This window comes from Carlito syrichta, unplaced genomic scaffold, assembly GCF_000164805.1.
Source record: "Carlito syrichta isolate Samal-C Ts95f unplaced genomic scaffold, Tarsius_syrichta-2.0.1 Scaffold288140, whole genome shotgun sequence".
Classification (NCBI taxonomy): Eukaryota; Metazoa; Chordata; class Mammalia; order Primates; family Tarsiidae; genus Carlito; species Carlito syrichta.
In genome coordinates, this window is record NW_007232236.1 from 245,472 (window position 1) to 271,763 (window position 26,292).

The 26,292-nt window shown below is 51.2% G+C and overlaps 1 protein-coding gene across 4 annotated transcripts in view; it reads left to right on the top strand.

Annotated features, from left to right (window-relative positions):
* The first annotated feature begins 579 nt into the window (after positions 1 to 579).
* Positions 580 to 26,292, top strand: part of SLC1A7 (solute carrier family 1 member 7) — a 48,498-nt gene continuing 22,785 nt past the window's right edge. For all 4 annotated transcript variants that reach the window (XR_504020.1, XM_008053387.1, XM_008053388.1 and 1 more), the window contains exons 1-2: positions 580 to 890; positions 8,713 to 8,792. Coding sequence is in view for 3 of the 4 variants with exons in the window: in XM_008053387.1 (XP_008051578.1) it covers positions 714 to 890; positions 8,713 to 8,792 (257 nt within the window). In the remaining variant the exon portion in view is untranslated. The remainder of the gene's footprint in view (positions 891 to 8,712; positions 8,793 to 26,292) is intronic.

Genomic DNA, 26,292 nt, shown 5'->3' on the forward strand with positions numbered 1-26,292 from the left:
TACTGCCAAGCACCCTTGAACCACCTGCCTGCTTATGCAGTGGAAACCAAACTTGCTAGCTCTGTGACCGTGGCCAAGGGGCTCTGGCTCCTGGAACCTCACTCTCCCTCTCAGTAAAATAAGCTCGGAATCCCAGGATCACTGGGAGATTCCCTGTGAGTAGAATAGGTAGAGTATCCAGAATAGGCCTGATGTGCAGCCCATGCTTGTTACTCAGCCACCTCAATTTCTTCATCTGTAAAATGGTGATATTAATAGTACTTGCGTCTTGTGATAGACGTTAGTATTAAATATGCTAATTCAAGGCTTCTGGAATGGCACCTGGTATACAGCAAATGCTTAATCAGTGTGGGCCATGACTGCCATACTTTCAGTTATTTCTGGAAGGAAGTAGAGATGAGTATGGAACCAATCAAGCAAACGTTCCTCTTGTTCCTCCCACCCCAGTGCCGGGCCCACTCCCTGGTTTAAGAGGAGCGCTGGGCTTTGAGCCCCAAACTCTCAGACCACGTGGCCTGCTCTAATTTCCCAGGCCCTAATCTGCTCCCAGCTCCTAATGATGCAGCTGGTAATAGGATTGTGGCTTCCCTCTGGGGCGGCCACACAGGCATGGCCGTGGGGCTGGCGACGGGTGCTTAGCAACTCTGACCACCTGCCTGCTGAGGAGCCAGAGCCCTCAGCCAGACCCTGTGCCCCCAGCTGGCCTCACATGCATGGAATGGTGCTGTGCCCCTTGCCAGCAGGCCAGGCTCGCCATGGTGCCAGGTGCCATCCTGGCGCGGGGGAGGGACGTGTGCAGGCGGAACGGACTGCTCATCCTGTCTGTGCTGTCTGTCATCGTGGGCTGCCTTCTCGGCTTCTTCCTGAGGACCCGGCGCCTCTCACCACAGGTCAGCCACCTGGAGCACCTGGGGGCTCCTGTCTGGGGGTAGGGTGTTGACCCGAGGGACCTGGGGTCACATGTTTGCTCCACAACTCCCTGGTGGCATGTGTGTGTGCGCCCCTTTGCCCCGCTGGGGCCAGTTTTCTCATCTGTAACAAGGGTAGGATAAATACCTTGCAGGACTAGAAGAAGGAACCAATAAAATGGCCGGGGAAGTGATTACAAACCTGGCACCACCAGGAAACCACCAGGAGAGGCAGGGATGCTTCATTAGAACAACCCAGGGCTAGGAGCTGGGGTTGGGGGTCGGGGTAAAGTGGGGTCTTGTAAGAGCTCGAAGCAGGCACCAGGAAACACACGGTATTCTTATACACCAGAGGCAGCCCATCTGAGTAGAGGTGAGCCAGAGATCTAGCTGACTAAGAGGCCCAGGAAGGGCATTCTAGCTAGAGGTGACAGCAGATGCAAGGCGCAGGGGTCAGTGCACAGGGGCCAGCAGGCCCACAGGTCTCATCACCAGGCAAGGACTTGAGGCCACCACAAGAAGCTCTTGAGGAGACCCGAGCGATCAGATCTGAGCTCTGTAGAGATACCTTGGGTGCTGAGCAGAGCATGGGGCAGGCGGCAGCGGGGGGAAGATCGTGGGGGAGAGCTGAGGGTGGGGATGGAAGGGTCAGACGTGAAGACTGTTTCCAAAAGAGGAACGTCAGGAAGCGGGGGTGGATGGGATGCAGGTTGGGGGACAGGGAGGCGAGGCAGGGCCCATCTTTCTGGCCTGTGTGACTGCCATAGGGACCCCATGACTGGGGAAGGACCCCTTCCTTCTCGCGCATTTCCTGTAGCAGAGGAAGAGCCCTCAGCCAGACCCTGTGCCCCCGGCTGGCCTCACATGCATGGAATGGTGCTGCGCCCCTTAATAGTACTTGCGTCTTGTGATAGACGTTGGTATTAAATATGCTAATTCAAGGCTTCTGGAATGGCACCTGGTATACAGCAAATGCTTAATGAGTGTGGGCCATGACTGCCTTACTTTCGGTTATTTCTGGAAGGAAGTGGAGATGAGTATGGAAACAATCAAGCAAACGTCTCGCTTGTTCCTCCCACCCCAGTGCCAGGCCCACACAGGGTGTTGGGGAAATAGGATTCTGATGCTTGTTACTGCAAGGAAGACTTTATTCAGGACTGTTGGGGTAGCTGTCAAGACCCCCTGCGGGAGAGAGGACTCAATGACATATCCAACAAAGACAGCTGAAGACTTTGAGCCCCGGAGTAGAGTGAAGGGGTCTGAATGAAGGGTGGGTGAATGGAAAATGACTGAAAGGAGACGTCAAGGCTGGGGAACTCTTATGAAACCGACTTACCAGGATTCTTGCTGCAGGCAGGCCAGGGTGATCGGATCTTGGGAGTGGGGGATGAGGAGTTTCCTTAGCTCTCGAGGAAGATCAAGGGTGAGGGGATTCTCACTAAACCGACTTCGCAGACTTGTTGCTACAAGTGGGTTATGCCAGCCAAAGACAAGGCCCAAGGACAAGGCCTAGACGAAAAGAGGACTCAGAGAAAACTGTCTTAAGTTTGGTCAAGGACAACATCTTTGTCAATGTGCTCCCTGAAGACTCCCTATTCTTATAGCTCACTAATGTCTAAAACAATCTCTACAACTGGGGTCAAGGCAATAGACTTTGACTTTTGGAGTTTTTGTTTGTTTGTTTTGAGTCTGGGTCTCACTCTGTTGCCCAGGCTGGAGGGCAGTGGCACGATCACAGCCTTCAATTCCTTCCATCTCAGCCTCCCGAGTAGCTGGAACTAGAGGCTCGAGCCACCACACTCAGCTAATTGTTTAACTGTATGTAAAGACAAGATCTCACTATGTTACCCAGGCTGGTCTTGAGCTCTTGGCTCAAGCAATCCTCCCACCTCGGCCTCCCAAAGTGCTGGGATTACAGGTGTGAGCCACTGTGCTCAGCTGACTTCCAGGGTCTTGAATCCATTATTACTAAAGAATCCCCATCAAGCCACGAGCTGTTATTTAAGGAGAAGTATGGACTCTGGAGACAGTAGAACCCTGAACTTGGACTCTGATAGGAAATGGCTGGGCAAAATTCTGTCTCCTCTCTGTGCCTCAGTTTACCTATCTGGAAATGGGGTGGAGGCACTATATGTCTGCCAGAATTGTTGTGAGGAATAAACCAAGGACTCATCAGTGCCCAGCATATAGCAAGTGCTCACTGAATGTTACTTCACCCCTCCCTCCCTTATCTGCCTGTCAAAGTCCCACCTACCTCATATTCCCCATCTTATCCAAAGTATTTCGGAGCCGTCTGCATCTAGAATCATCCTGTCCTCCCACACTCACACCAAGCGCATTCCTCGGTGGTAACCCAGCCACTGGCTGCCTTGCTTCAGAGCTGGCGATGCAGGTGTCTATTCCTCGCGCCAGACAGCACATTGCTGAGCAACACGTGGGTTTTCTTGAACCCAAATGTGAGCCGAGCTCAGTGTCAGGCACGGAGAGAAGGTTCAACTATGTGCTGCATTAAACTGGCAAGGGAACAAACAATCTGCAATCTGCTCTATTTAATTTTCCTCAACAACAATATATTTCCTTCAGGAAGATTATTTTGAAAACAAATTGGAATGCCTGTTATTAAAAGCCAAACTCATCTGAGTCCTCCTTTGCCAAAGCTGCCTTCCCCATCTGTTTGGAAATGCAAATGTATTCCGGTCTGGATTAACCTGCCAGATAAATTGAAGGAAGGATGTGGCGTCTTAGGACAATTATTTGGCAGGAATTGGCTTTCTCAGCATCTTACTTTGAAATCTAGAATTTCTCTGTTTGATCTCTTTGCCTGTGACTCAGAAACTAAACTCTTCTTATTTTGTAAACTTATGCTACAGGCAAACATCATAAACAATTTGGAAAACGGTGGAATGTTCCATTTGTGAAAAGAACTTCCAAAATCACAAGATTTTATCTTTGGATATGAGTATCTCATTTAAAAATACAGAGCCTTGAGACTCCCAGTTAAACCATGACGGATCACCATTATATTCATTTTGTCCCCCTCCTTTTTAGAATTTCACTGAAACAATAGCAATGGAACTTTTAAAAGATAAACACCACCAAGAATAAAGAGAATATAAAAGGAGACGACTGAGAAAAGAAATTGAGAGACAACAAATTAGACAATTTGGAAATGAATGGAGTTGAAGGAGCTCGTTTAGTAGGGCACAGACAGCTAAAGTCTTATGTCTTATGGAAGTAGACACCAAATCAGTTTGTCTTATGGTCTCCAGAAGGACTCTGGGCATAAAATTTACAAGGTGCTGCACTCGGCATCATTTGAAATTCTGCAACTGGAGAAGTTAGACCGCTAGGATCCTTCCACCTCTGTCAGGGGGCTCCTCACCCATGCATCTCCATGCACTGCCCACCCCAAGGAGCCAGAGTAGCTTGATTTAGGGATATCAGGCCCACCTGGCATGATGGGGAGTGGGCAGTGGTGAGGCACCTGCTAGTTCACAGACATCTCTCCACATTCTGAGTGTGGGGTCCCCAGCACGGCTTCACCATGGCCGGCAGTTGAGCTTGGGCACAGTCCCATTCCCCAGCCACAGGTAGGAAGAGACTTCTCTCACTGAAGCCTCAGAGAAAAGATCTCTGAATTCTGCCATCAAGGCAATCCCTCTACCATCCCACCCGCCCCAGTGAAGAAGCCAGGTCATCACCTGTCACTCTGCCCTGAGGGTGACAGTCTCGCTCATATAACTCAGTTGACAAGCCTCACTCATATACACAGAAGTTTAGTGCTTCAGACTTACATATAAGCAGGAGCCAAAGTCACCAGAAGCTAGAGGAAAGTTGCTAGTGTTGAAAGAGACTAAACAAAGATAAAAGAGCATCTCTGATGAAGGAGAGATGATGCAAGGAGTGGGAGAAAACTTTGTAAATCTTTTCTTAAGTTCTTCAGAGCTATGAGAGAAGACATAGTTACCATAAAACAGAATGGGACACTAAGAAGAAGGAACAATCAGAGAACGAGAAAGTGTTTTGGGAATTTAAAACCAGAAGAGCCAAGATAAAAATGTCAATGGCAACCCAACATGTAGAAATGAAAATACTTGAGATGACAAATGTCCTAAACACCCTGACTTAACCATTATGCATTCTATGTGTATAACAAAGTACCACATGTACCACAAAAATAGGTAAAGATATTACGCATCAATAAAAGATGCTTAACTGTTGACTGGGCTCGGTGGTTCAGTCTGTCATCCCAGTACTTTGGGAGGCTGAGGCGAGTGGATTGCCTGAGCCCACGGGTTCGAGACCAGCCGGGGCAACTTGGCAAGACCTCATCTCCAAAATAAATAAAAATGAGCCAAGCATGGTAGCACGAGCCTGTAGTTCTAGCTACTTGGAAGACTGAGGCGGAAGGATCACCTGAGCCAAGCAGGTCAGCACTGGGATGGCTGTGAACCACAGCACTCCAGCCTGGGCAACAGAGTGAGATTCCAACCCAAAAGAAAAAAAAAAAAGCCAGGCTCGGTGGCTCAGCCTGTAATCCTGCGCCTTTGGGAGGCTGAGGTGAGTGAATCAAAAAATTGCCTGAGCCCACGGGGTTCGAGACCCGCCCGGGCAGCGAGACCTCATCTCTACAATAGATCAAAAAATCAGCCGGCATGGTAGTGCATGCCTGTAATTCTGGCTACTTGGAAGGCTGAGGTGGAAGGATCACCAGAGCCCAGCAGGTAGAGACTGCGGTGGACGGGAGCGGCCACTGCACTCCAGTCTGGGCGACAGAGTGAGACTCCAATTAAAAAAAAAAAAAAAAAATAGTATAACTGTCAATAGCTGGGATAAAGTTGTAGAAATCTCCCAGAAAGTAAAACAAAAAGAGATGAAACTAGAAGAAGAAAATATAAGAGAATTCGAATGTTCAACATCCAACTATCTAGTGGTAGTTTTAGACAGCACTAATAGAAAAAATGGAAGAGAGAAATTTTGTAGAGAATGCAAGTAGTTTCTCAGACGTGCCAGGTAAGCACAGTACTATAAATTTTTTTAAAAAAGAAAATACCACACTGTAGCACATTACCAGGAAATTGCAGAAAAGTAACGATAAACATATGGTCCTTAGATGGTTCTGGGAGAATAAACAGGTCTCATCTAAGGAATAAGAAATAAGAATGGCCTCAAACGTCTTAAGCAACACCGGAAGCTAGATGGTTATGGAGAAGTACCTTCAACATTTGGAGGGGAGATTGTTTTCAACGAAGACTCTTACATACAGCCAGACTATTACCAGAGATACAGGTAGAATAAAGACATTTTTGGCCCCTGTAAGGACTCAGAAAAGTTTCTCTCCCATCCACCATTACTCAGGGAGCTACCAAAGGGGATAGTCCAGCAAAACAAGGAAGTAAACCAGGAAGACAGGGGATCCAGAAAACAGGGGTCCCAGACAGGATGAGGTCCCAGAGTGACAATGAAAAAGGGACCCATGACAACCACTGGACCTAGAGAGCAGTCTCTCTGAACTGAAGCAGGAAGTGGAGATTCTCGGACTGAAGTTCCAGGCGGGATGAAAGAGAACTGATGTGCTTGAGTGTATAGCAAATAATACTGTTAGGCATTTTAATAGACATGTTAAAATGTTTGGAAGGAATTGATTGTTCTCAGAATTGTTGATAGCTCTCAGAAAACAAGACAACTGACAAATCAGTCAATTAACTTCAGGGCAAAAACAAAAGTTGTACAAGCAAGCGGTAGTGCATTACTTGGATCAACAGTAAACACTAATTTGTTTTTTTGAGTCGGGTCTTACTCTGTCACCCAGGCTGGAGTGCAGTGGCATGATCATGGCTCACTGCAGGCTCGATTTCCTGGGCTTAGGCGTTCCTTCTGTTTCAGCCTCTCAAGTAGCTGGGGCGATAGGTGCACACCACCATGCCTGGCTAACTTTTTAAAAAAATTTTTTTGTAGAGACAGGGTCTCTTTATGCTGCCCAAGCTGGTTTTGAACTCCCAGTCTCAAGAGATCCTCCCACCTTGGCTACCCAAAGTGCTAGGATTATAGGCGTGAGCCACCATGCCCTGCCATAAACACTATTTGAAGATCAAAATATTATAAACCTTGACTATTGATTTATCCAAGCATTGCTATAAATATGACGGTGAAAAGGGAGGAAGAAAAAGGGGATAGGAACCAAGACCTCATCAGTCATGCAGGGAATGTAATAGATGTCAAACTGATAAATCAAGAAATCGTATTATAATCATATTATTTAGAAGTCACAATACTAAGGAAACAGAGAGCAGAGTTGAGGATGTTCACTCCTGGGAAGCTGGGGAAGGGATAGAGAGAGGTGAAGAAGAAGTTGCCTTTTTATCAGTAAAGCACTTTTTAAACTTGACAAATAAAGTTGATTATAATATATAGTTGGGATGGATATATTTCTTTTAAAAAGCAGATTTTCTGATGCACTGAAAATGGTAGCAGAACCGGACTAGAAGTCTGGACTCTCAGTTATGCACTGTGGCTAGTATTTAGTGGACCGGTCACCTCCCTCTCTCCAATCAGCCTCTCACCTATAAATCGGTGGACTGGACAGGCAGATCTCGAAAACCCCTCCATAGCACCAACGTTTTACAATTTGGGGTCTTTCAAAGCATTGGAGCATGAATCAAGTATGTTTGGCTTTGGTTAAAAAAAAATTTTAAAAGTTGAAAGTACAAAATTTCAACTTGGATGGTATTTGGAAGTCTATTTGTCTGCCTCACCCACACCTTCACCTCTGAAGAAAGTGGCGCCAGGCTAGGGTTGCCAGAAATGGCAAAATTAAATTAAACTGAAAAATTTAAAGACAGCACACCCAGCTAAACCGGAGTTTCAGATAAACAACAAATAATTTTGTTAGTAAAAGAATGAATTACATGTTGTTACCCAAAAGCCCAATTTAACGGGGCTGAGTGGTCCCTCGGACTACAGTCGTCAGATTGTGGTCACCCAGCCCTGTTGCTTGGGAGACAGTGAATTAGGCAGGGAGTTGGCACCCTAGTCGAAGACCCATGGATAGGCTGGAGTGGCAGCCTACACGGGGCCAGATGTCAGAACTCCGCCCGATAGGGCAATTTCTGCTGAATGGTGTCTGATCCAAGCCAACCGTCTCTCACTGAGCATTTATGGGAGAAGCACTCAAGAATGGGCCCCAAACATGAAGAAACTGACTTATAAGAAGGTCACAGTCTGCTTTTATGAGCCAGTCTCCTCATTAACTAGGCTGGGGAGTTCTCTGGGGCAGGACCCATGCCTAATTCATTTCGGGGCACCCAGTAGGGTGTGGGTGGACTAGGTGCTGGCGTCAGTGCCTAGCTTCCCAAGGGGAGTACTTCAAAAGTGACCATAGTGATATTCAGCAGTGAGGTATGTAGCACTTTTTCTAGGATGAGTTTGCAAACTTAATTGTCGGTCTTCATAGGTAGGGTTCAATATCATTCATGGTTTCAGACATCCACTGGCAGTCTCAGAATGTGTCCCCCAAGGATAAGAGGGGTCAACTGTCGTTATTATCCTCATGTGACAGATGAGAAAAACTAAGACTCAGAGCCTTCACGGAAGATGCTTAAGGCCACCCAGCTGTTGTGGGGGCGTGTGGCAGGCTCCAAATGCAGGCCTGTTTGACTCCAAAGCCAGATCCATCCCGTGGACTCTGCTACCATGTGCCAAACAGGAGAGTGCAGATGAGCTAGTGCTTTGAAGGTTGCAAGAAACTGAACAACCATGAAGTCTGTGCCTGCTGCCATAACCCCAGCTCTTGCTGTGTTTTCAGGAAATTAGTTACTTCCAGTTCCCTGGAGAGCTTTTGATGAGGATGCTGAAGATGCTGATTCTACCGCTGGTGGTCTCCAGGTGAGAGGCAGGGTGTCTGCCTAGGTGGCTGGGAGTGGGGGGGAGAGAGGACACAGTGTCTGTCCACGCCTTGCTCCTGCTGTGAGTGGCTGGGAGTTGTGTCACTCAGGGCCTTCATGGGGAGTGTCACGGGCTGCTGGATTCTGGGCCATTCGCTGGCATTGGTTATTTGAATCCCATCCAGTGCACTTTTCCGTGGACTTAACAAGAGATTTAGAGCCACAGGAAGTGGCCCAACTTCAAGATAGTGCAAGGCTGGGGAGTTCAGGGATTGCTTCCCAGACACGGGTTCTTCATGGTGAAGGCAGGCAGGGCCTGGGGAACAGAGCACTAACTCCGGACCATACTGGCTGTATAATCCCAGACACTTTATCTAACCCCTCTAAGCCTCAGTTTCCTCATTTGTAAAATGGGAATAACAACACCTACTTGGAAGGGTTGTCATGAAGACTGTATATTTGTGTATGCTAAGGGTTCGGGAGGCTTGGTCTGGGGGATGAGGGAGGGTTGGAGGGAGATGGATTTGGAGGGTGAGTTCTTGCCCAATCACAGAATACCCTGAATACTAGGCTAAGAATTCAGACTTTATCCTGCAGGGCGAGGACCTTGAAAGTCACTGGGATCACTTGGTGCTCACCACTGATGTGCTAGGTGACTTGGGGCAGGCCCCTGCCCATATAGGTCTCACATTTTCCAGCACCTGAGCTGGTTGACCCAGGTAATGTCCAAGCCCTTTGCTCCACGGGTTTGGAATCTTCTTCTCCCGGAACTCCTCAGCAGGGAGGAAAGTGGACAAGCCTCTGCGTCCTGCAAGTGTGAGCAGGCTCTGTCCCTTGGGGCAGCCTCCCTGCCTCCCTGATGCTGAGGAGTGAGCCAGCTCCTCCACCCTTTCCCACTTGGGAGGTGGAGATTGTGCTCCCCGAACCGAGGGTGCCATGGAATGGTACCCGGTGCTCTTCACAGGGAAGCTCAATGCAGGCAGCATTGAGGTCTCTTAGGACTCAGTCTTTAAGGTTCTGTTGAAAAATCACTCCTTTAGGAAGCCTTCCCTGACTCCTCAACCCGATCTAGTTATTATCTCCTCTTTATGCATCTTCCGAGTCATTCACTGAGCTGGTGAATCTGGAAAGGTCACCGATGACATCCATGTTGTTAAATCTAAAAGACACATCTAATTCTCCTCCATGGCCTCTCCACAGCGGCTGACACAGCCGATCACTCTTACACTCTTTACATTCTTCCCTGCAGCCTTACGCTCGGCTGGCGTTTTGCCTGCTCTCTGGAGTTCCATCAGACGTCTCTCCCACTACTCAGCTTCCCAGTGTTGCTACTGCTCAGGCCTTTTCTCATCTAACCTCCTGCATTTAATAAACCCCCTACAAGCCCAGCCCCGCCCGACAGAGCTCTCCCTCCCAGGCCTCTCCTCCAAGCCCCACACTTGACTCACCATCTTCACATGAACATTTCACAAACATTTCAGATTTAACGTCACCAACTTGAGAGCAAATCGACTTACGTTCCCGTTCTCTGCTTGTCTGTAAGGGGCAGTTCCGGATGCCCAGGAACAAAACTGAATGCCCTGGTTACTCTCTCTCCCCGCCCCCATAGCCCCAGCCTCTTTGACAGAACGTAGCTGCCATCTCCCCGCCTCCCCCAAGCAGGCCCAGGGCACCCTCTTCTCGCTTCTGGACTCCTCAGTGACCTCGCTGGTCTCCTCGCTCCGGTTCTTGTCCACTTCCCATTTATTCTCCACCCAGTGGCCAGAAGGATCTCGAGAAAGCAGATGGGTCAGGCCCTCACCTTCATGGCTCCCGTGACATCTAGAATCAACCGTAAAATCGGTACCTGCGTCCAGGAGGCCCTGAATGATCTGCCCTCTCCTACCCCATCCCATCTCAGGTAACACACTCCAGTCCCACTGGCCTCAAGTCCCCTAAGCAGCCCAAGCCTTTCCCTACCTCAGGGCCTCACGCCTGCTGTTCTTTCCGCCTGGAACTCACTTCCCGGCATCTTGCACTTCTTCTTCCTCCTCTTCCTTTGGGTCTCAACTTGCATGTCACCCCTTGCAAGCCCCCCCACCTCACTGTCCCCTTCCCACCAGCCTGGCTCTCTTTCACTGTTCCCTGCTCCTTTCCCTCCACAGCACCTAGCATGCGTTGTCATCTGTACTCACCGTTGACTTGTTTCTTTCCCTTCCACTGGACCATAAGCTCCGTAAAGTAGGTGACTGCTCTGTTGAGCTCCAACTTGGGTTGTCAGCACCCAACTGAGCCCTGGCACATCGTGGACACTCATTCATGCTTATCGAGTGACCTGCTTCATGGATTCAACAATCATGCATGGCACTTTCTGGGTGTTTGGCCCTGTTCTGGGTACTGCAAACACAGAGGTGTTGAAGGGACTACTTCTGACCTTGGGGAGTTGTCCCCCTCCTGTTTATTCTCCTCCAGGCTGCTGGGGGGACAGATGGGAAAATAGACAATTGCCAAACAGCTAAATAAGCACCTTGATGGAGGAGGCATGAGACCCCCATCAGGCAGCTCTGCCAGCTTTTGCTCTGACTGTCCTTCCTGCCTGGGTATCGATTGCCTCTTGCTCAGAGCTGGAACACCTCCAAGACAGAGACTGTTGTGTGGACCCCGAGTCAGACCAACCTGAGTTCCCATCCTTGCCCGGCTATTTGTTAGCTCTGTGTCCTTGGCCAAGTCACTCAACTTAAAAAAAAATCCTATTCAGAAGTCAGAGGCCTGGAGCCAGGCATGGTGGCTCACACCTGTAATCCCAGCATTTTGGGAGGCTGAGGCAGGCGGATTGCTTGAACCTAAGAGTTCAAGACCAACCTGGGCAACATAACAAGACATCATCTCTATAAAAGAAAAGAAAAATCAGCTGAGCTTGGTGTTTGCCTGTAGTCCCAGCTACTTGGGAGGCGGAGGAGGGAGGATCGCTTGAGCCCAGGAGGCTAAGGCTATGGTGAACCATGATTGTTTTACTGCCTTCCTGCCTGGGCAACGAGGTCTGGGCCCTGGCCTGCCTCCGCCACAGACTGCCATGCCTTCTAGGGTAAGGCTTCCCACCCTGGGCTTCTTCATCCAGTAACAACGAGCCCGGCCAGCTCTCTGGGATCTGTCTCTCAAATGCTTGGTGTCTCTCCACCAGACTCGAGTACTTTCTCTTGGCTGAAAGTCGCATGCGGTATTAACTTGAGAAAAGCCAGTGTGCGCTCACACATTTCATTTGTTTATTCTACAGTGTGGGCTGGTGCAGAGCAACCGTGTCACTGAAAAATGGGGGCACTTTAACATCTTCCTACTGAGGAGAACAAGCCCTTCATGGGGGCGCAGTGATGCATTGCTGAGCCCGGCACCCCTCATTGCCAAACCCTCCCTCCTTCAGCTTCAGATGGGCCTATTATCCCTCTACCCCTCCACACTGTCCCTTGCACTCTTGTCCCTGGCCAGCCCAGGGCTGGGTGTCCTGGGTCTCGAGGAATGGCCACTCTGGCATGGGGGTATCCCTCAGGGTGGAGCAAAATCACCTGAGCTGCTTTGAAAAATTCTGATGTCAGGCTCCCTCCTGGGCTATTGAGCCAGAGTCACCGGGGACCTGAGCAGGAGTTTGTTTCAAAAGTTCTACAAGTGTTCTGGTAGTTTAAAAAAAGAAAACAGCCCTGCTTGTGTGGCTGGATAGCTCAGGAGCCTGGCATGGGTTGCTGCTTTCCCTCCCCAGGGCTCCATGCTGTGGCCCAGGAGGCAGGGACTTCTGCAGCATCACGGCTACGTGGTGGCGGGGCGGGGTGGGGGGGTGGTTAACACATTCAGGCTCACTTGCTTCTGGCCCCAGTGACCTGCTTGGTTCCCACCTCCTCTCCAGAACAACCAGCCACCCTAACCAGGCTGGCCAGCCCGTTAGTCTGGAAGCATGCCATAGGTGTGCCACACCTCTCCTCACACCTTGCTCATGCTGCCCCTGCCGTGCACCCTCACTTCTCCCCTTCATTTGGTTTTAAGTCCTGCCCCGTGATCAGGCCCTAACTCAGGCTTCTGTCTGTGAAATCCTCCCAGTCCCTCCTTTGTTGGTAACGATGGACAATGACCTGTCTCTACCACTGATGCAGCGAGTAACCCTGGATGTGTTGAGTGGCGTTAGTTCAATGAGTTCGTGATCATAGCTGGCATATCACTTGATGGGGGACAGGCACCTCTTTTTAGTACAGTAGTGACATCTAACTGAGCAAACAAGTTAGCCTTCCTGTCTGGAATACACCACTCATCTCACTGAACAGCCAGTGCCCCTGCCAAGGGGTGGGGCCGGTCGATGTGACCCTTCGTGGGAAGGATCGTGTGACCCCCTTGTGGGCAGGCTGTGTGTATTGATGTTTTTGTGAGATTCTTGGGGGAAATCAAGTTCACTGTCCCCCTTGTCTTTCACACTGACCTCTGCCTGGTGCTCAGCATAAGAGACTTACGCAGAGACTGACTCTCTAATAGGTGGGTGAAGACATGGTAAGGTTAAAGAGATGGGGACATGACAGTGAGAGTGGGCGCAAGGGGTGAAAAGACCGGGCTGCCTTGGAGGGGCTCACCTTCTGGTGGGGACACAGCCACAGAGACACCTTGCTCCAGAGAAGGGAAGCCCCGTGGGAGGGCCATGGGGCCAGCGATGCTGGAGCACAGCACAGTCACTCCTCCCCCAACCCGGCATCTTCCAGCTCTGCGGCCTCTTTTTTCCAGAATGAGTCCAACTCATCCCATGGCCTGAGTCCCCTCTCAGACAGGTGTGCTACAGTTTAGTCAAGTATAAGCCACCCTTGACCAATGGTGACCTCGTGAGTCACAAGGAGGGAGGTGAGCTAGCAGCTCAGGTGGATGTGGCTGAGAATCCACGTAAGACACAGAGCGAGGAGGGGGTTGGCATCACTCACTAGCTGTGCAAACTTAACCAAGGCTTTCAGCAGCTGAGCCTCCATGTCCTTGTCTGGGAAATGGGAAGGACACCTCCCTCAAAGGGATATTATGAGAATTAAACAAGATAGTGCACTTGAAGGCCCAGCATAGCTCCTGGTACATTATGCATGTCATATCTTTGTTTTTCTAACTTACTAAAGCTGCACCAGGCTTCTCCAAGGCCCAGAGGTTTCACAAATCCCCCGCCTCTGTTTCTGCTCTCAGCAGGCAGCTCTTTAGATGGCCTCTTCCTTCTTCCTCGTCCTAATTGGCACCTACAGCTAACTTTTCACCTCCCCTGGAAAGTCTCCTTTGACTGAGGCATGCCCGGGTGTTCCCTCAGCATCAGTCTGACCTGCATGGAGTCCTCTCCCTTTTCCACCTGAGTTGTGCACTCCTGGGTTGAACCAGTTCCCACCCAACTCACATGACACCTGGTGCCCAGAGCCATTCCTCAAGCATGACGGTCAAAGCCTTCTCCCTAGCCAGGCTCGGTGGCTCAGCCTGTAATCCCATGCCTTTGGGAGGCTGAGGTGAGTGGATTGCTGAGCCCGCGGGTTTGAGACCCGCCTGGGCAGCGAGACCTCATCTCTACAATAAATCAAAAAATCAGCCGGGCGTGGTAGCGCATGCCTGTAATTCCGGCTACTTGGAAGGCTGAGGCGGAAGGATCGCCAGAGCCCAGCAGGTCAAGGCTGTGGTGGCTGGGAGCGGCCACTGCACTACAGTCTGGACTACAGAGTGAGACTTCTCCTTTTCCATGAATTCCTCGTGCTCACTGCCTCTGCTTTTTTCTGCCCCTCACTCCTACAGACAGGCAGTCACCACCAGCTTCCCATTCACATGGACAGCCCTTGTTCCAAATAGTTCATAAAGTCAGAACTTCATCGGCAGTTAAGGATCACATTTAGAAGTGTAAGGCCTAGGCCAGGCGTGGTGGCTCACACCGGTAATCCCAACACTTTGGGAGGCCAAAGTGAGGAGATAGCCTGAGCCCACAGGTTCGAGAATAACCCGGGCAACTTGGCGAGACCTCGTCTCTACAATAAATAAAAAATTAGTCAGGCGTGGTAGCACATGCCTATAGCCTATAGTTCCAGCTACTTGGAAGGCTAAGGCAGAAGGATCACCTGAACCCAGCAGGTCAATGCTGGGGTGGCTGTAAGTGTGCCATGGCACTTCAGCCTGGGCAACAGAGTGAGACGCCAACTCAAAAAAAAAAAAAAGTGTAAGACCTTCAGCTTTATTCTGGTTCATTCTCTCTCTCTCTCTCTCTCTCTTTTTCTCCCTTTCTCTCTGAGTCTGTATTAGTCATCTGTTGCTATGTAACAAAGTATCACAAGTTTAGTGACGTAAAACACCATTCATTGATTACATTAGTTTCCACGGATCAGCTGTCTGCTGCCATGAAGATGTCATCTGGGCATCATTCTCATCTGAAGGTTCAACTGGGGAAGAGTCCACTTCCAAGCTCATTTGAGTTGTGAGCAGAAGTTATTTCCCTGTGACTGTTGCCTGAGGGCCTGGTGTCTTAGCAGCTATCAACTGGAAGCCACTTAGCTCCTGGAGGCCACCTGCCCTGTCTCCATGGGCAACTCACAGCATAGCACTGTATGTCAAGGCCAGCAAGAGACCCTGTCACTCTCCAGTCTCCTAAGACAAGGTCTTATATCACATAATCACAGGACAGACATCCCATCACCTTTATCATGTTCTATTAGAATGAGTTACAGGTGCTGCCATGCTTTGGAAGGAGGATTTTCCAGGGCATGGGTCACTGGGGTCACTTCACCTCCTTCTCTCTCTCCCTGCATTTTCCTTCTCTCTATCTCTACTCGCAGACCAGCCAGAAATCCTGCCCTTTGTCTTTCAGAAGTCACTTCCACTCACCTCTGTCCCTTTGAGTGGGTTGGGTTGGGTGGGGCTGCTCCTTGGCTTCTGATCCAAGTGGCTCATCAAGAAATTTCTTCTGAACAAGGATAGCTCCCTTACTGTAAAAAAGAATTCTGGAGAGTACTTTATTCCTTTCATCTGATTTCTTGTTACCCTGTATAGGATCTGATACCCAGTGGGTGCCTACTAAATGCCTATTAAATAAATAAAGAGCAGCAGAGGGCAGTTGAAGAAGAGTTCAGGGAATGTCTCATGACCAACATTTGAACTGATGCCAGAGGACAGTTAGCAGCTGTCTTTTAAAGATGATTTTGTGACTGGGTGCAGTGGCTCAAGCCTGTAATCCCAGCACTTTGGGAGGCCGAGGTGAGAGGATTGCTTGAGCCTGTGGGTTCGAGACCAGCGTGGGCAACATAGTGAGACCTCATCTCTACAATAAAAAATTAGCCAGGCATGGCAGCGCATGCCTGTAGTTCTGGCTACTTGGAAGGCTGAGGTGGAAGGATCACCGGAGCCCAGTGGATCAACGCTGGAGTGGCTGTGAGCATGTCACTGCACTCCAGCCTGGGTGACAGAGTAAGACTCTGACTCCAAAAAACAAAAAAGATGTTTTTGTGCTTTACAAAATTAGATAAGCAAATTACACTTTGGATAACAGGAAAAGAATCATTCTCTCATTCCACAGCCCTAATTTTGCCACTGATATTTTTTTTCCTCTATAAATGTTTGTTCTTATCATTCTTAGTAATGAATTCACCAGGTCCAGGGCGTGGTCCTTGGCTAACTGGGTCGGAAGCCCAACCTATCTGGGCCACAGAGCTGGAAAGGCCTGTTTTCCGATGCTGGGTCGAGGCTGCCATATTATGCTAAATGCCAACTTGTTCATTAACAGAATCCTCACTTGCCAAGGAGGACAGACACACAGCCCCCGACCAGAGTGCTTCTCTTTGCAGGCTCACCATGTGGGAAGCCCACTGGTTACATCTGTTTGCTGGCAGGACTGTTTAATTATTTAATCATATAACCAGTGTCACTCCAGGTTGCCATTTTCAGGTCTTTTCTTCCCTCCCTTCTCCCTCTCCTGCCTCATGGTGGAGTTCCATTGGATAGGCAGTTAACTTAAGTGCATTCGTTTTACATACACTCTGAAAAAGAGATAAGACCGTTTAAATAAGGCGGGAGATGTCCATCAAAGTGAGACATCCATGGTGTCTCACGTCTCTCAGTGAGCCACCATGGGAAAGACGGGTCTTCCTTGCCCATAGAGTTCGGGAGGTAGGATGATGACGGCTTCATCTGGTGTTCACCTAAAGAAAGCAGCATAACCCACTCCAGGGCTGGAAGAAAAATGTCTTGAATGCGCTTATACAAAACAATACCTTCTGAACTCTATGGGCAACTTAAGGGATCTAAGGGCAAATTTAATTCTACTTGACTTTTGCCAAGTAGAAGATGCTGAACATGGTCCTGCTCCTCATCCAAGCAGGAAGTCCCATGTCTTCTTCTTGAGGCCTCCACCCCAATGGCCAAGGTCAGCTTATTTCATTCCAGGGAAGCTTCCAATGTCAAATAGAGGAAGAACATTCTTCCTACCACCCTCCCTGTTGCTCTGGCTCCTTCTTCATGGTGTCACTGTTGAACACAGCCCTGCACCGTCTGGTGGAAGTTGTATACATGTTGCCTCTCTCTGTGGAGCTCGGGCCACAGGGATGCCTTGCCCTGGGCCCCGAGGTCACACCAATTGTTCATTGTTCCACAAAGTGGACTCAGTTGTGCCCTGAGATTAGCATCCTGGGGTTGGGCCCCAATTTCCTCCTTCCTCCACACTCCCCCCTCTTCCGTGAGTTCACCCTGAGGAATCTTCTTTGAGGGACTCACATGTACCCCAACATTAACTTCAAATCACAGGCAGCAGAGATTCAGGTCTTAGTCTCCTTCCTCCCAGAAGGCCCCCGAACCCTTCAAGCGTGTTGGCATGCCTTTCCACAACTGCAGATCTCAAGGACTCGGGGTGGGAAGGATCCATCAAACCACAGAAGGTCCCACGTCCCCGGGACAGCGCGTGCCTTCTTGCCTTTATTTGTCACTCAAAACAGTCTTCTCAAAATGAAATTGGCTGCAAGGGAGTTGCTCTGTCCACCTCTGAAGATGGAAGCCTCGACAACATTTAGAGCATTCTGCCACCCATTACTCTGGCACAGGAACGAATAGTCTGATGGAGCTACCCCAGCACCAGTGTCCTTGAATCAGGGCCCTCTCCTGTGAGTGGTGCTAGCGTGGCTGCCAAGGGCCTTGCCTCATGTCTTGGCCCCATGCTGATGACGCCTTCATTCAGAAAAGCAGCGCCTCCTTTCCCGTTCTCCCTGGTCAAGCCACTTGTCACTACTCTGATCCCTTTTGCTTTTCATGTAGAGTCCAACCCAAAAAGTATCGGCAACTTTCTGCTTCTTTAAGTTCTTGGAGAAGACCTTTCTGTTACTTCCACAACAGGGAATCTGTAGCCTGCTTTCTTTAGTTCTCAGCATGGTGTCGTAGGAGATCCTGACTGCACCCTCACCTTGGAAAACCTAGTTGACTCCCCCACTCAGGCTGGTGTAGTCTGCAATGCCCTTTTCCTATCATGAGGCACTCAGGATGCTGGGGACACACTCGAGGTGTGGCTCTGCCTGGAGATTCTGGACTTACCTCAATTTGTGTTGTTACTATTATTATTATTATTAACATTTTTTATTATAAAGATGTGGGGTACAATTCAGTGTTAGGTATACAAACATTGATTATGCGGGTACCCTTGTTGATGAGGTATGCCCCTCCTTCCCCTAGCAGTTTCCTTCAACTGTCAATCCCACCCCCCCAGTTTCCCACTGCTGCCAATTCCTTTCTTATAGTATTATAATTGTTCAAGGTCCGCTTATGAGTGAGAACATATGGTACTCTGTTCTTTGTTTCTGTGATAGATCACTGAGTACAATCAACTCTAAATTCATCCAAGTTGCTGTAAAGTCCATATGTTTGTCTTTCTTTATGGCTGCATAATATTCCATTATGTATATGTACTACATTTTTTTAATCCAGTCCAGCTTCGATGGGTAACGTGGTTGGTTCCATGTTTTTGCTTGTGTTATTATTTTTTTGAATCAGGGTCTCACTCTGCCGCCCATGCTGGAGTGCAGCGGCACAATCACAGTTCACTGTAGCCTCAACCTCCTGGGTTCAAGCAGTCCTCCTGCCTTGGCCTTCAAAAGTGCTGGGATTACAGGTGTGAGCCACCGTGTTCAGCCTAAATTGCATTATTTACCACACTCAGTCACAGTCATAAAGTAGGCACGATGCCATCTGCACATTTACAAACGGGTCCCAGCTGGTATTGGGGGTGTGTGAGGCCCATCGTGCCCCACAGAGGCAGTTGTTGGCATCCAATTTTGGGAAGTCAGCTGAGTCTTGTTTTCACACATCCCCAGACTAGCGCGACACGAGGAACCAGGGCGGATCAAGCCAGAATCTGAATCCAGCGAGAGCCTCCAATTCTCCACTCGCTTTTTGCCAAGCCCTCCTCTCCCCTTGTTCTTCAGTTTCTTAAACGAGGCATCAGTCAAGGAAAACTGAGCCCATGTGTTTGTGATTCACTGATGCTGCACATGGCAGACTGTTCTGTGAACGTCACATGAGAGCAAAGAAATCCAAATGTGCGTGTGGGTTTGTATGTGAATCTGAGGTGCATGTGTTGTGCTGTGTATGTGTTGTTTTCCTCTCTATCTCTTGTAAGAATTTTGAACTGATTTTTCTTAGAATCAGGAAATCATGTTTGGCCAGAGAAGCTCAACACTCCCTTCTCCCCCTTCCTGAGGAACTCTAGTTTGGCAGAAAACTCCCAAACACCCACATTCTAACTTATTGGAGATGGTCTGGGCCAAGCAGCCGTCAAGGTCTGGGTTGGGAGCCAGTGTGCAGGGGGCTGCTGCCCCGGGCTCCCAGGCCAGGCCAGGCAGGAGGGAGGCGGGAGGAGTGGACGGTGAGGGTCAGTTGGTGTCACCTGGCCTTCCGACCTCTTTGAGCCTTGGGTGACCCTCTTAGTAGAGCTCCACGAACCTTCTAATGGGAGCCCTGGGATATGTTTGGCCCTCCTGGCCCGTCAGCTGATTCCTTACTCATCAGGAGGCAAACATGGCCCAGCTGTGGGTTGCGGGTGGGGTCAGGCCTCCAGCCTGGTGACTCCCAGAAACTCCTAGGTCTTATCACGCCTCACAGCCGTCCCTGCTCTTGCCCCCTTCCACTTAGAGAACTCCTGCTCATCCCCCAAAGCACCATCCAGCAGTTCCCTCCTCTGGGAAGACCAGTTCCCAGCTGGATCGGCCCCTGCCCAGGACCCTCTCAGCCACAGCCGTGGTCCAGGGCCTGTGTCGTGCAGCTGCCGGTCCCACCAACCACCCAGTGGAGCCCCTTGACGAGCACAGACCCACCCTGTCCATTCCTGGAACTTCATAGGCCCCAGAGCAAGTGCCCAACACGGGACAGGGTGGAACATGTTTCAGAGTCTGGGGACATGGCGAGGGCTTTGAAGAGCTCCTGCTTCCCTTCTTAGTGGGGAACCACTGCACTGGAGGGTCTCTTGGAACCTGGGGAGAGCCTCACTGGGTGTCTTGCAGTGCAGACACCAGGGTCCCACTGTGAAGCGGGGGAGGTGAGAGACCTGGGCTCCACATACAGGGTCTCTCCTGCCTTGGGAGCGGGGTTCCTCACCGTGGCCTGGTGGCACTGGCCATAAGCCCCAGCCATTACGATGTTATGCCGAAGATGTTATTACTGATGGCAGGGACAACAGCGTGCAGGGCTGAGCAGAGCAGCGGCCATCTGAGGGGCACCCTGGCTCCCTGATGCCCGATGTCCTTTGCCACGCGGGTAAGAAAGGAAATCATGTTTGTCAGCTTGCATGGGGTTGGGAATTGGACATGACCTTGACTTCGCTGGGGAATGCAGCCCGCATGGTGGGAAATGGCTGAGGGTGGAGGCCAGACCGTGAGACCTCAGACAGTTGCCGCAGCAGCTCTTCCAGCTCCTGCTTTCCATCCAGCTCGGGCCTGTCACTTGCACAAGTCCCAGTGGCATGCCCTCTCAGTGCCAGGGCCTGGGAAGGAGGGAGTTTCAGAGGGCAGTTGGGTGGCCCAGGCAGCAGTGACACCTCCCACACTCTGACGCTGTGATCTCTCCCTCAGGAATCCAGAGTGGAGCCAAAGAATTTGGTCCATGGGGCTCCAGAGGGCAGGCTAGGCCTAGGTGGGGAATTCTCTTCCTGAAGGTAGATTTCATTCTGACAGCGAGAAGCCCTTCCTAAGGAGTACAACCAGCCCACAGTGGAGGAGGCTGATTCAGCAGGCTGTGAGCTGTCTATCCCCTGCGCTGCTTGGTAGAGGAATTTCTGCCTTGGGGGCGGGGGGTGCTGGGACCAGGTTTTAGTTGAGTGGGAGTCAGGTCATCCTGCCTCAAGCCTTAGGAGGCAGTGGTGTGACAGTGGGGCCCTGGCAGAGCCACCTGGGAAGCGTAACTCGGAGCTAACGTGGCACGTGCTGTCAGCTGCTGGGCCTGTTTTTGCTCAGGAGAAAGAAGTAATCCTGGATGCTTTACAGGCCTGGGGGTCTCTCCTCTTGCCCGTGAGACCCCAGATGCCTCCTTCCTGGCCAGCTTTGGACAGTCTCTGTGGCTAGATCAACTGAGGTCAGAGCCAAGGACTAGCTGCAGGGATCAGGGCTCCTCACTGACCCCCAGTCCTGTGAGCGCCGGGGTGTTGTAACTGAACGCTGTCAGGTTAGCAGATCAGGGTTTGAACCCACTTTCCCACTACGTGACTCCAGCAAGTTGCTTGCATACCTCCAGTGACTGGACGTCCACCTCTTCTCAAGGTGGTTCCTTCCAGGGCAGGACAGCTCTTCCGGAAAGTTCTTGGTGCTGAGCTGAGACGCCCCTATGGCTTTTCCCAGAGTTCTCGGGTCCAGGCTAAATAGACCCTGTCCCTTCAGCTGAACCCCAGGCCCGTGTCCCTGTCCCTGGCCACCTACCCCAATAGCCCTCTGTGGGACACACCCTCTCCCCATTCGTCTCCCTGTGGGTCTGTGGGTCTGACATCAAGGTGGGTCTGTGGCATTCCCAAGGAGCCCCCAGGCTTCTGGAGTCACAGGCTGAGGGTCTGCTGGCTCCTTGGCAGTGCCACATCCCGGGTGACTGAAGCTGGCAGCAAACGAAACCCCGAAGTCCCCGAACCACATGTTGCTGCCTCGTTCCACGTCCCCGCCCACTCAGTGTTTGCGCTCTCCGAGTGGCTGAAGCCAAGCGTGGCCCAGCGTGTGTCTGTGTTCAGTCTCTTCGTGTCAGGTTTGGCCAAGGTCTCAGCCTGCTAGGGTCTGCTTGGATTCCCACTCCCTCATCCAACACATGAGCTGTTCCTCCCAGCTTCCAATCCTCTAGAGATCTCATCCACATGCTGTCAGTGGCCTCAGCCAGACCATTGATAAAAATGATCAGAAAGGAGAGGGCTGTTAGCACAGCCCACCGGCACACTCTGAGGGCCCTGTCTACTGCCCCGGACAGTATTCCAGTCCCCTGTCTTTTCATCAAGCCCCCATCCGTTCCCGGATTTCTGGTGCCAACTGCCTCGATGTCATACAGCGTCAGGGGCCTTCCCTTAAACCTGACAAGGGGACCAAAGCTGGACCAGGTGACTTGTCCTCAAGGAACCTGCAGTAGGTGCTCACAGTCACCAGGACTCACAAGTCATCCTCTTCACAGTCCGGTCTAGAATGTCACCTGGTTTAGCCTCACACACATCAGCAAACCCGCACCCAGGTCCACGCCAGGCCCTGAGCTCCAAGGCCCCAGAACTAAACCAGGGCTAGCCCTGCCCTGGAAAAGCTCCCAGAAGGCTGGGGCAGATGGCCACCAACAGACAATGACAGTAGTTGGAATGTGTCACATACTTACTACACAGCAGCCACTGTCTATCAGGATTAACCCTCATGATAAACTATCCTCTCAGTTTACCTCCAGTGGAAACTGAGGCACACCCAGGCTCAGGGGCTCCCAGCTAGGGAGGGGTGCTTGGAAGTGCGTCTTGGTCTCGCGCGGGGGCTTGGGGAGACCTTGGGAGGGAGGCGCTGCCTGGGTGGAGAAGTGAGAGCCCGGAGCTGTGGAGAGGACAGGAAAGGGGGAACAGGGAGGTGACGCAGGGGACTGGACTTCTTGGCACTCCCTGCCAGCCAGTCCCGTGCCAGACACTGGGTTGGGCCCTGGTGATCTGGGGCTAGCCCACCGGTGGAGTGCCCTGTAGCAAACTGGGAAGCCTGGGGTGCCCTGGGGAAGCGAGTGGGATGACTGCAGTCAGGGGAGGCTTCCCAGAGGCAGTGATATCTAGAAAAAAGTGGGTGAAAATTTGCCAGATTGACACCAACCAGACAAAGGTAGTTCAAGGAGCCCAGACCACAGGGGCTGGATAAGGAGGGCGAACCAGGTTGCTGTGGACCCAAGGCCAGTGAAGGAGCTTGGACAGTCCTCGCGACAATGGGGAGTCCCTAGGGTTGACACCTAGCAGTCTGGGTAGCTGCCGGCTCTCTCGGGCTGTCCCTGCAGTGAGGTGCGCGGGCAGCAGTGGGGGACAAGTGGGCCAAGCCTCAGGGACCACCCACCCTTGTGACCAGTCCTCGGCAAATGGCCTGGCCACCCAGAGCCTCCCAGTGAGGTGGGGTGGTGAGTCCCACCTCGGGGGCTGGCGTGAGAACCAGGCGGGGGTCAGTACACTGCCTTTCTCTCTCTCCACGAGGAACCGAGAAGCCACCTCCCTGCCCCCAGCCCTGCAAGTGGAACAATTACCAGATTGAAACAGGCTGGGCCCGGGAGCCAGCCGCCTCCCCTGCCTGTGCTGGTTAATGTCTCTAATCACCGCAATCTCTTGATCCACAATCCCTGGGCTCTGAGTGGTGGCCAGATGGCTTGGGAGGGAGTTCCGGACCTCTGGCTCCCAGAGGCTCTGCCCTGGGCCCCACCTGAGGGTCTCCCAGAACACCCAGCCAAGCTTGAAGTGGGAGAAACATGGTTGTCTCTCCCATTACCAAAAATCCCAGAGGCAGAAGGATGGTTTGAGGCCATCCTCAGGGAACCTCCCACTCCATCTCGAAGCCTCGATCTAGTATCTTAACAGGTGGCCATCCAGGCTCCACTAGGATGCCTCTGATCATGGGAAGCTCACCACCACAAATCTGAGGGCTGTAGCCTTGGGCAGACTGTGAACTCTGAGAGTTGAACTGAAAAAGGCACTACATGGACTGGATCACATTAAAATCATGGTCAGCCCAAACCGTTAAGACCCCTTTCAGTAAAGTACTATTAGACTTAATTTCACCAAGAAATGAATTTTACTTGTTTACGAGAAAATTCTAAGTTACAAATGTGACTTGCAGTGTAATTCTGTAGGGCAGTGGTGACTTCGAAGGTTGTATAAGGATTGAATGAAGTGAGCATTCAGGTGTTTGGGGAACAGTAAAGCATCAGACAGGCAATAGTTTCTGAGGCCACCAGTCCTTGAGGGATCGTTTTCCATCACACAAGAAAACATGCTCATTCTAGAAAGAGTAAAGAACGTGAAAGAACGTCAAAAACAAAATGAAAGCCTGGGTGTGGAGGCTCACACCTGTAATCCCAGCACTTTGGGAGGCCGAGGTGGGAGGATCACTTGTGACTAGGAGTTCAAGACCAGTCTAGTCAACACAGTGAGACCACATCTCTACAAAAAAAAAAAATTAACCGGGTGTGGTGGTGCTTGCCTGTAGTCCCAGCTACTCAGGAGGCTGAGGCAGGAGGATTGCTTGAGGCCAGGAGTTTGAGACTGCAGTGAGCTATGATTGTACCCCTGCACTCCAGCCTGGGCGGGAGGGCAAGACCCTGTCTCTAAAATAAAAATGAGACTCCCCACAGTCCCACCACCCAAAGACAACTGCTAAACTTCCCTTCAAGGGTCTCTTTCAGGGACTGTCCATGTGAGCTGATGCTGTCCTCAGAAAGTCCCCTTGAACAGCTTGGCCCTAAGGTCTCGGACCTTGAGGAATCCCCACTGGAGGAACCCTCAAAAGGCCAAATGGCAGGACCTTACACCTCCTTTCTTGTGCCTGTGAGCTCCAAGAGTATTGCTGGTCTCATGTGGAATCTGGACCCTCCCTTCCTCGGCTCCTGTTCCTCTGGGCCTCTGCCATCACCAGCCCCAGCCTGGGGAAGTCGGCCTGCTGCGTCAGGTGTCTCCAGCAGTTCCCTTGTCTCTGTCCCCCTCTCCTTTCAGCCAGTGGGAAAACCCTTCCCATTTAGGGGGCAGGCAGGCGGGTGGTCCCAGGGCAGGACTGTGTGGGTCCCAGGTGATGGGACTCCCTCCATCTTACCATCAGTGCTCTCCTGTCCAGAGCCAGTGGGTTCCCGCGGGTGAGGTGGGAGTTCTCTCTCGCTCTGTCTAGAACCCGCACTCCCTCCCTCCTTCCTCTGGGTCTGTCCCACCCCCGTGTGAGGCGTCTGCTTCCCCAGAGGGGCCTTTTGAGGGGCACTTTATCCTTTGCTGAAATCGGTTGTCATCTGCATGTGTCTCATGTGCGACCCCTCAAACACATCTGTGTGTCTGGACAGGACATCAGAGGGGGTCTCTCTCCCAGGGCTTCCAGGCCTCACTGCAGATACAAACGGTCTGGCAACTTGATGTTCACTTAGCATTACTCTGGGAACGTCTTTCCAGGGACGCCGCCACTTCTCACGGTGGCTGGGCCGTGCCTTTCTATCTCACCTGCACTGATGATGTCTTAGCTGGGTCCTGGGTTCTTGCTCTTCACCCTCCTGGCGCGCTTTGTTACTTTGATATCCTCTTTTTGTTTGTTTGTTTTTTGTTTTTGAGTAGGAGTCTCACTCTGTTGCCTAGGCTGGAGTGCAGTACTCACCACCACCCCAACGTCGACCTGCTGGGCTCCAGCAATCCTTCCTCCTCAGCCTTCCAAGCAGCCGGAATACAGGCACACGCTACCAAGCCTGGCTAATTCTTTTATTTTAGAGACGAGGTCTCGCCAAGTTCCCCAAGCTGGTCTTGAACCCGCAGGCTCAAGCAATTCACTCGTCTTGGCTTCCAAAGTGCTGTGACTACAGGCTGAGCCACGGAGCTCGGCCCTTGATATTCTCAAATCTAAGGAACTGTTAGTTCTCCCTTCTCAGGCATCCTGCAAACTTTGCCGGATGAGTTGTGCTGAAGCCCCAGGCCCCCTGGCCTGGCACTCAAGGCCACCCCACTCTTGAGTCTGTCTTCTTGTCCTGTCTGTTACTCCTCCTCACGTGTGACCTGAGCTGCGACCACACTGGCCAGCAGTGTCTCCATACTTTCCAGCTCCCTGCTGTCTTCTGCTGTCCCGCTGCTGAGCACATCTGCTCCCTCTCCAAATCCTCCTCAGCTTCCAAGAACCAACTCAAATGCCACCTCTTCCAGGAAACCCTTCTTGACTCTCCTAGCTAGAAGTGATCTCCCTTCCTCTGAATAAAGACGGCACTTCCCTGACCTCCCTTGCGGTACTGTGCATCCGCCTTGCACGGTGGTTACTTGAGTGCACTTGTGTCCCAGGGTCCTCGTCTGCTTCCCTCCCCCCCCCCCCCCCCCC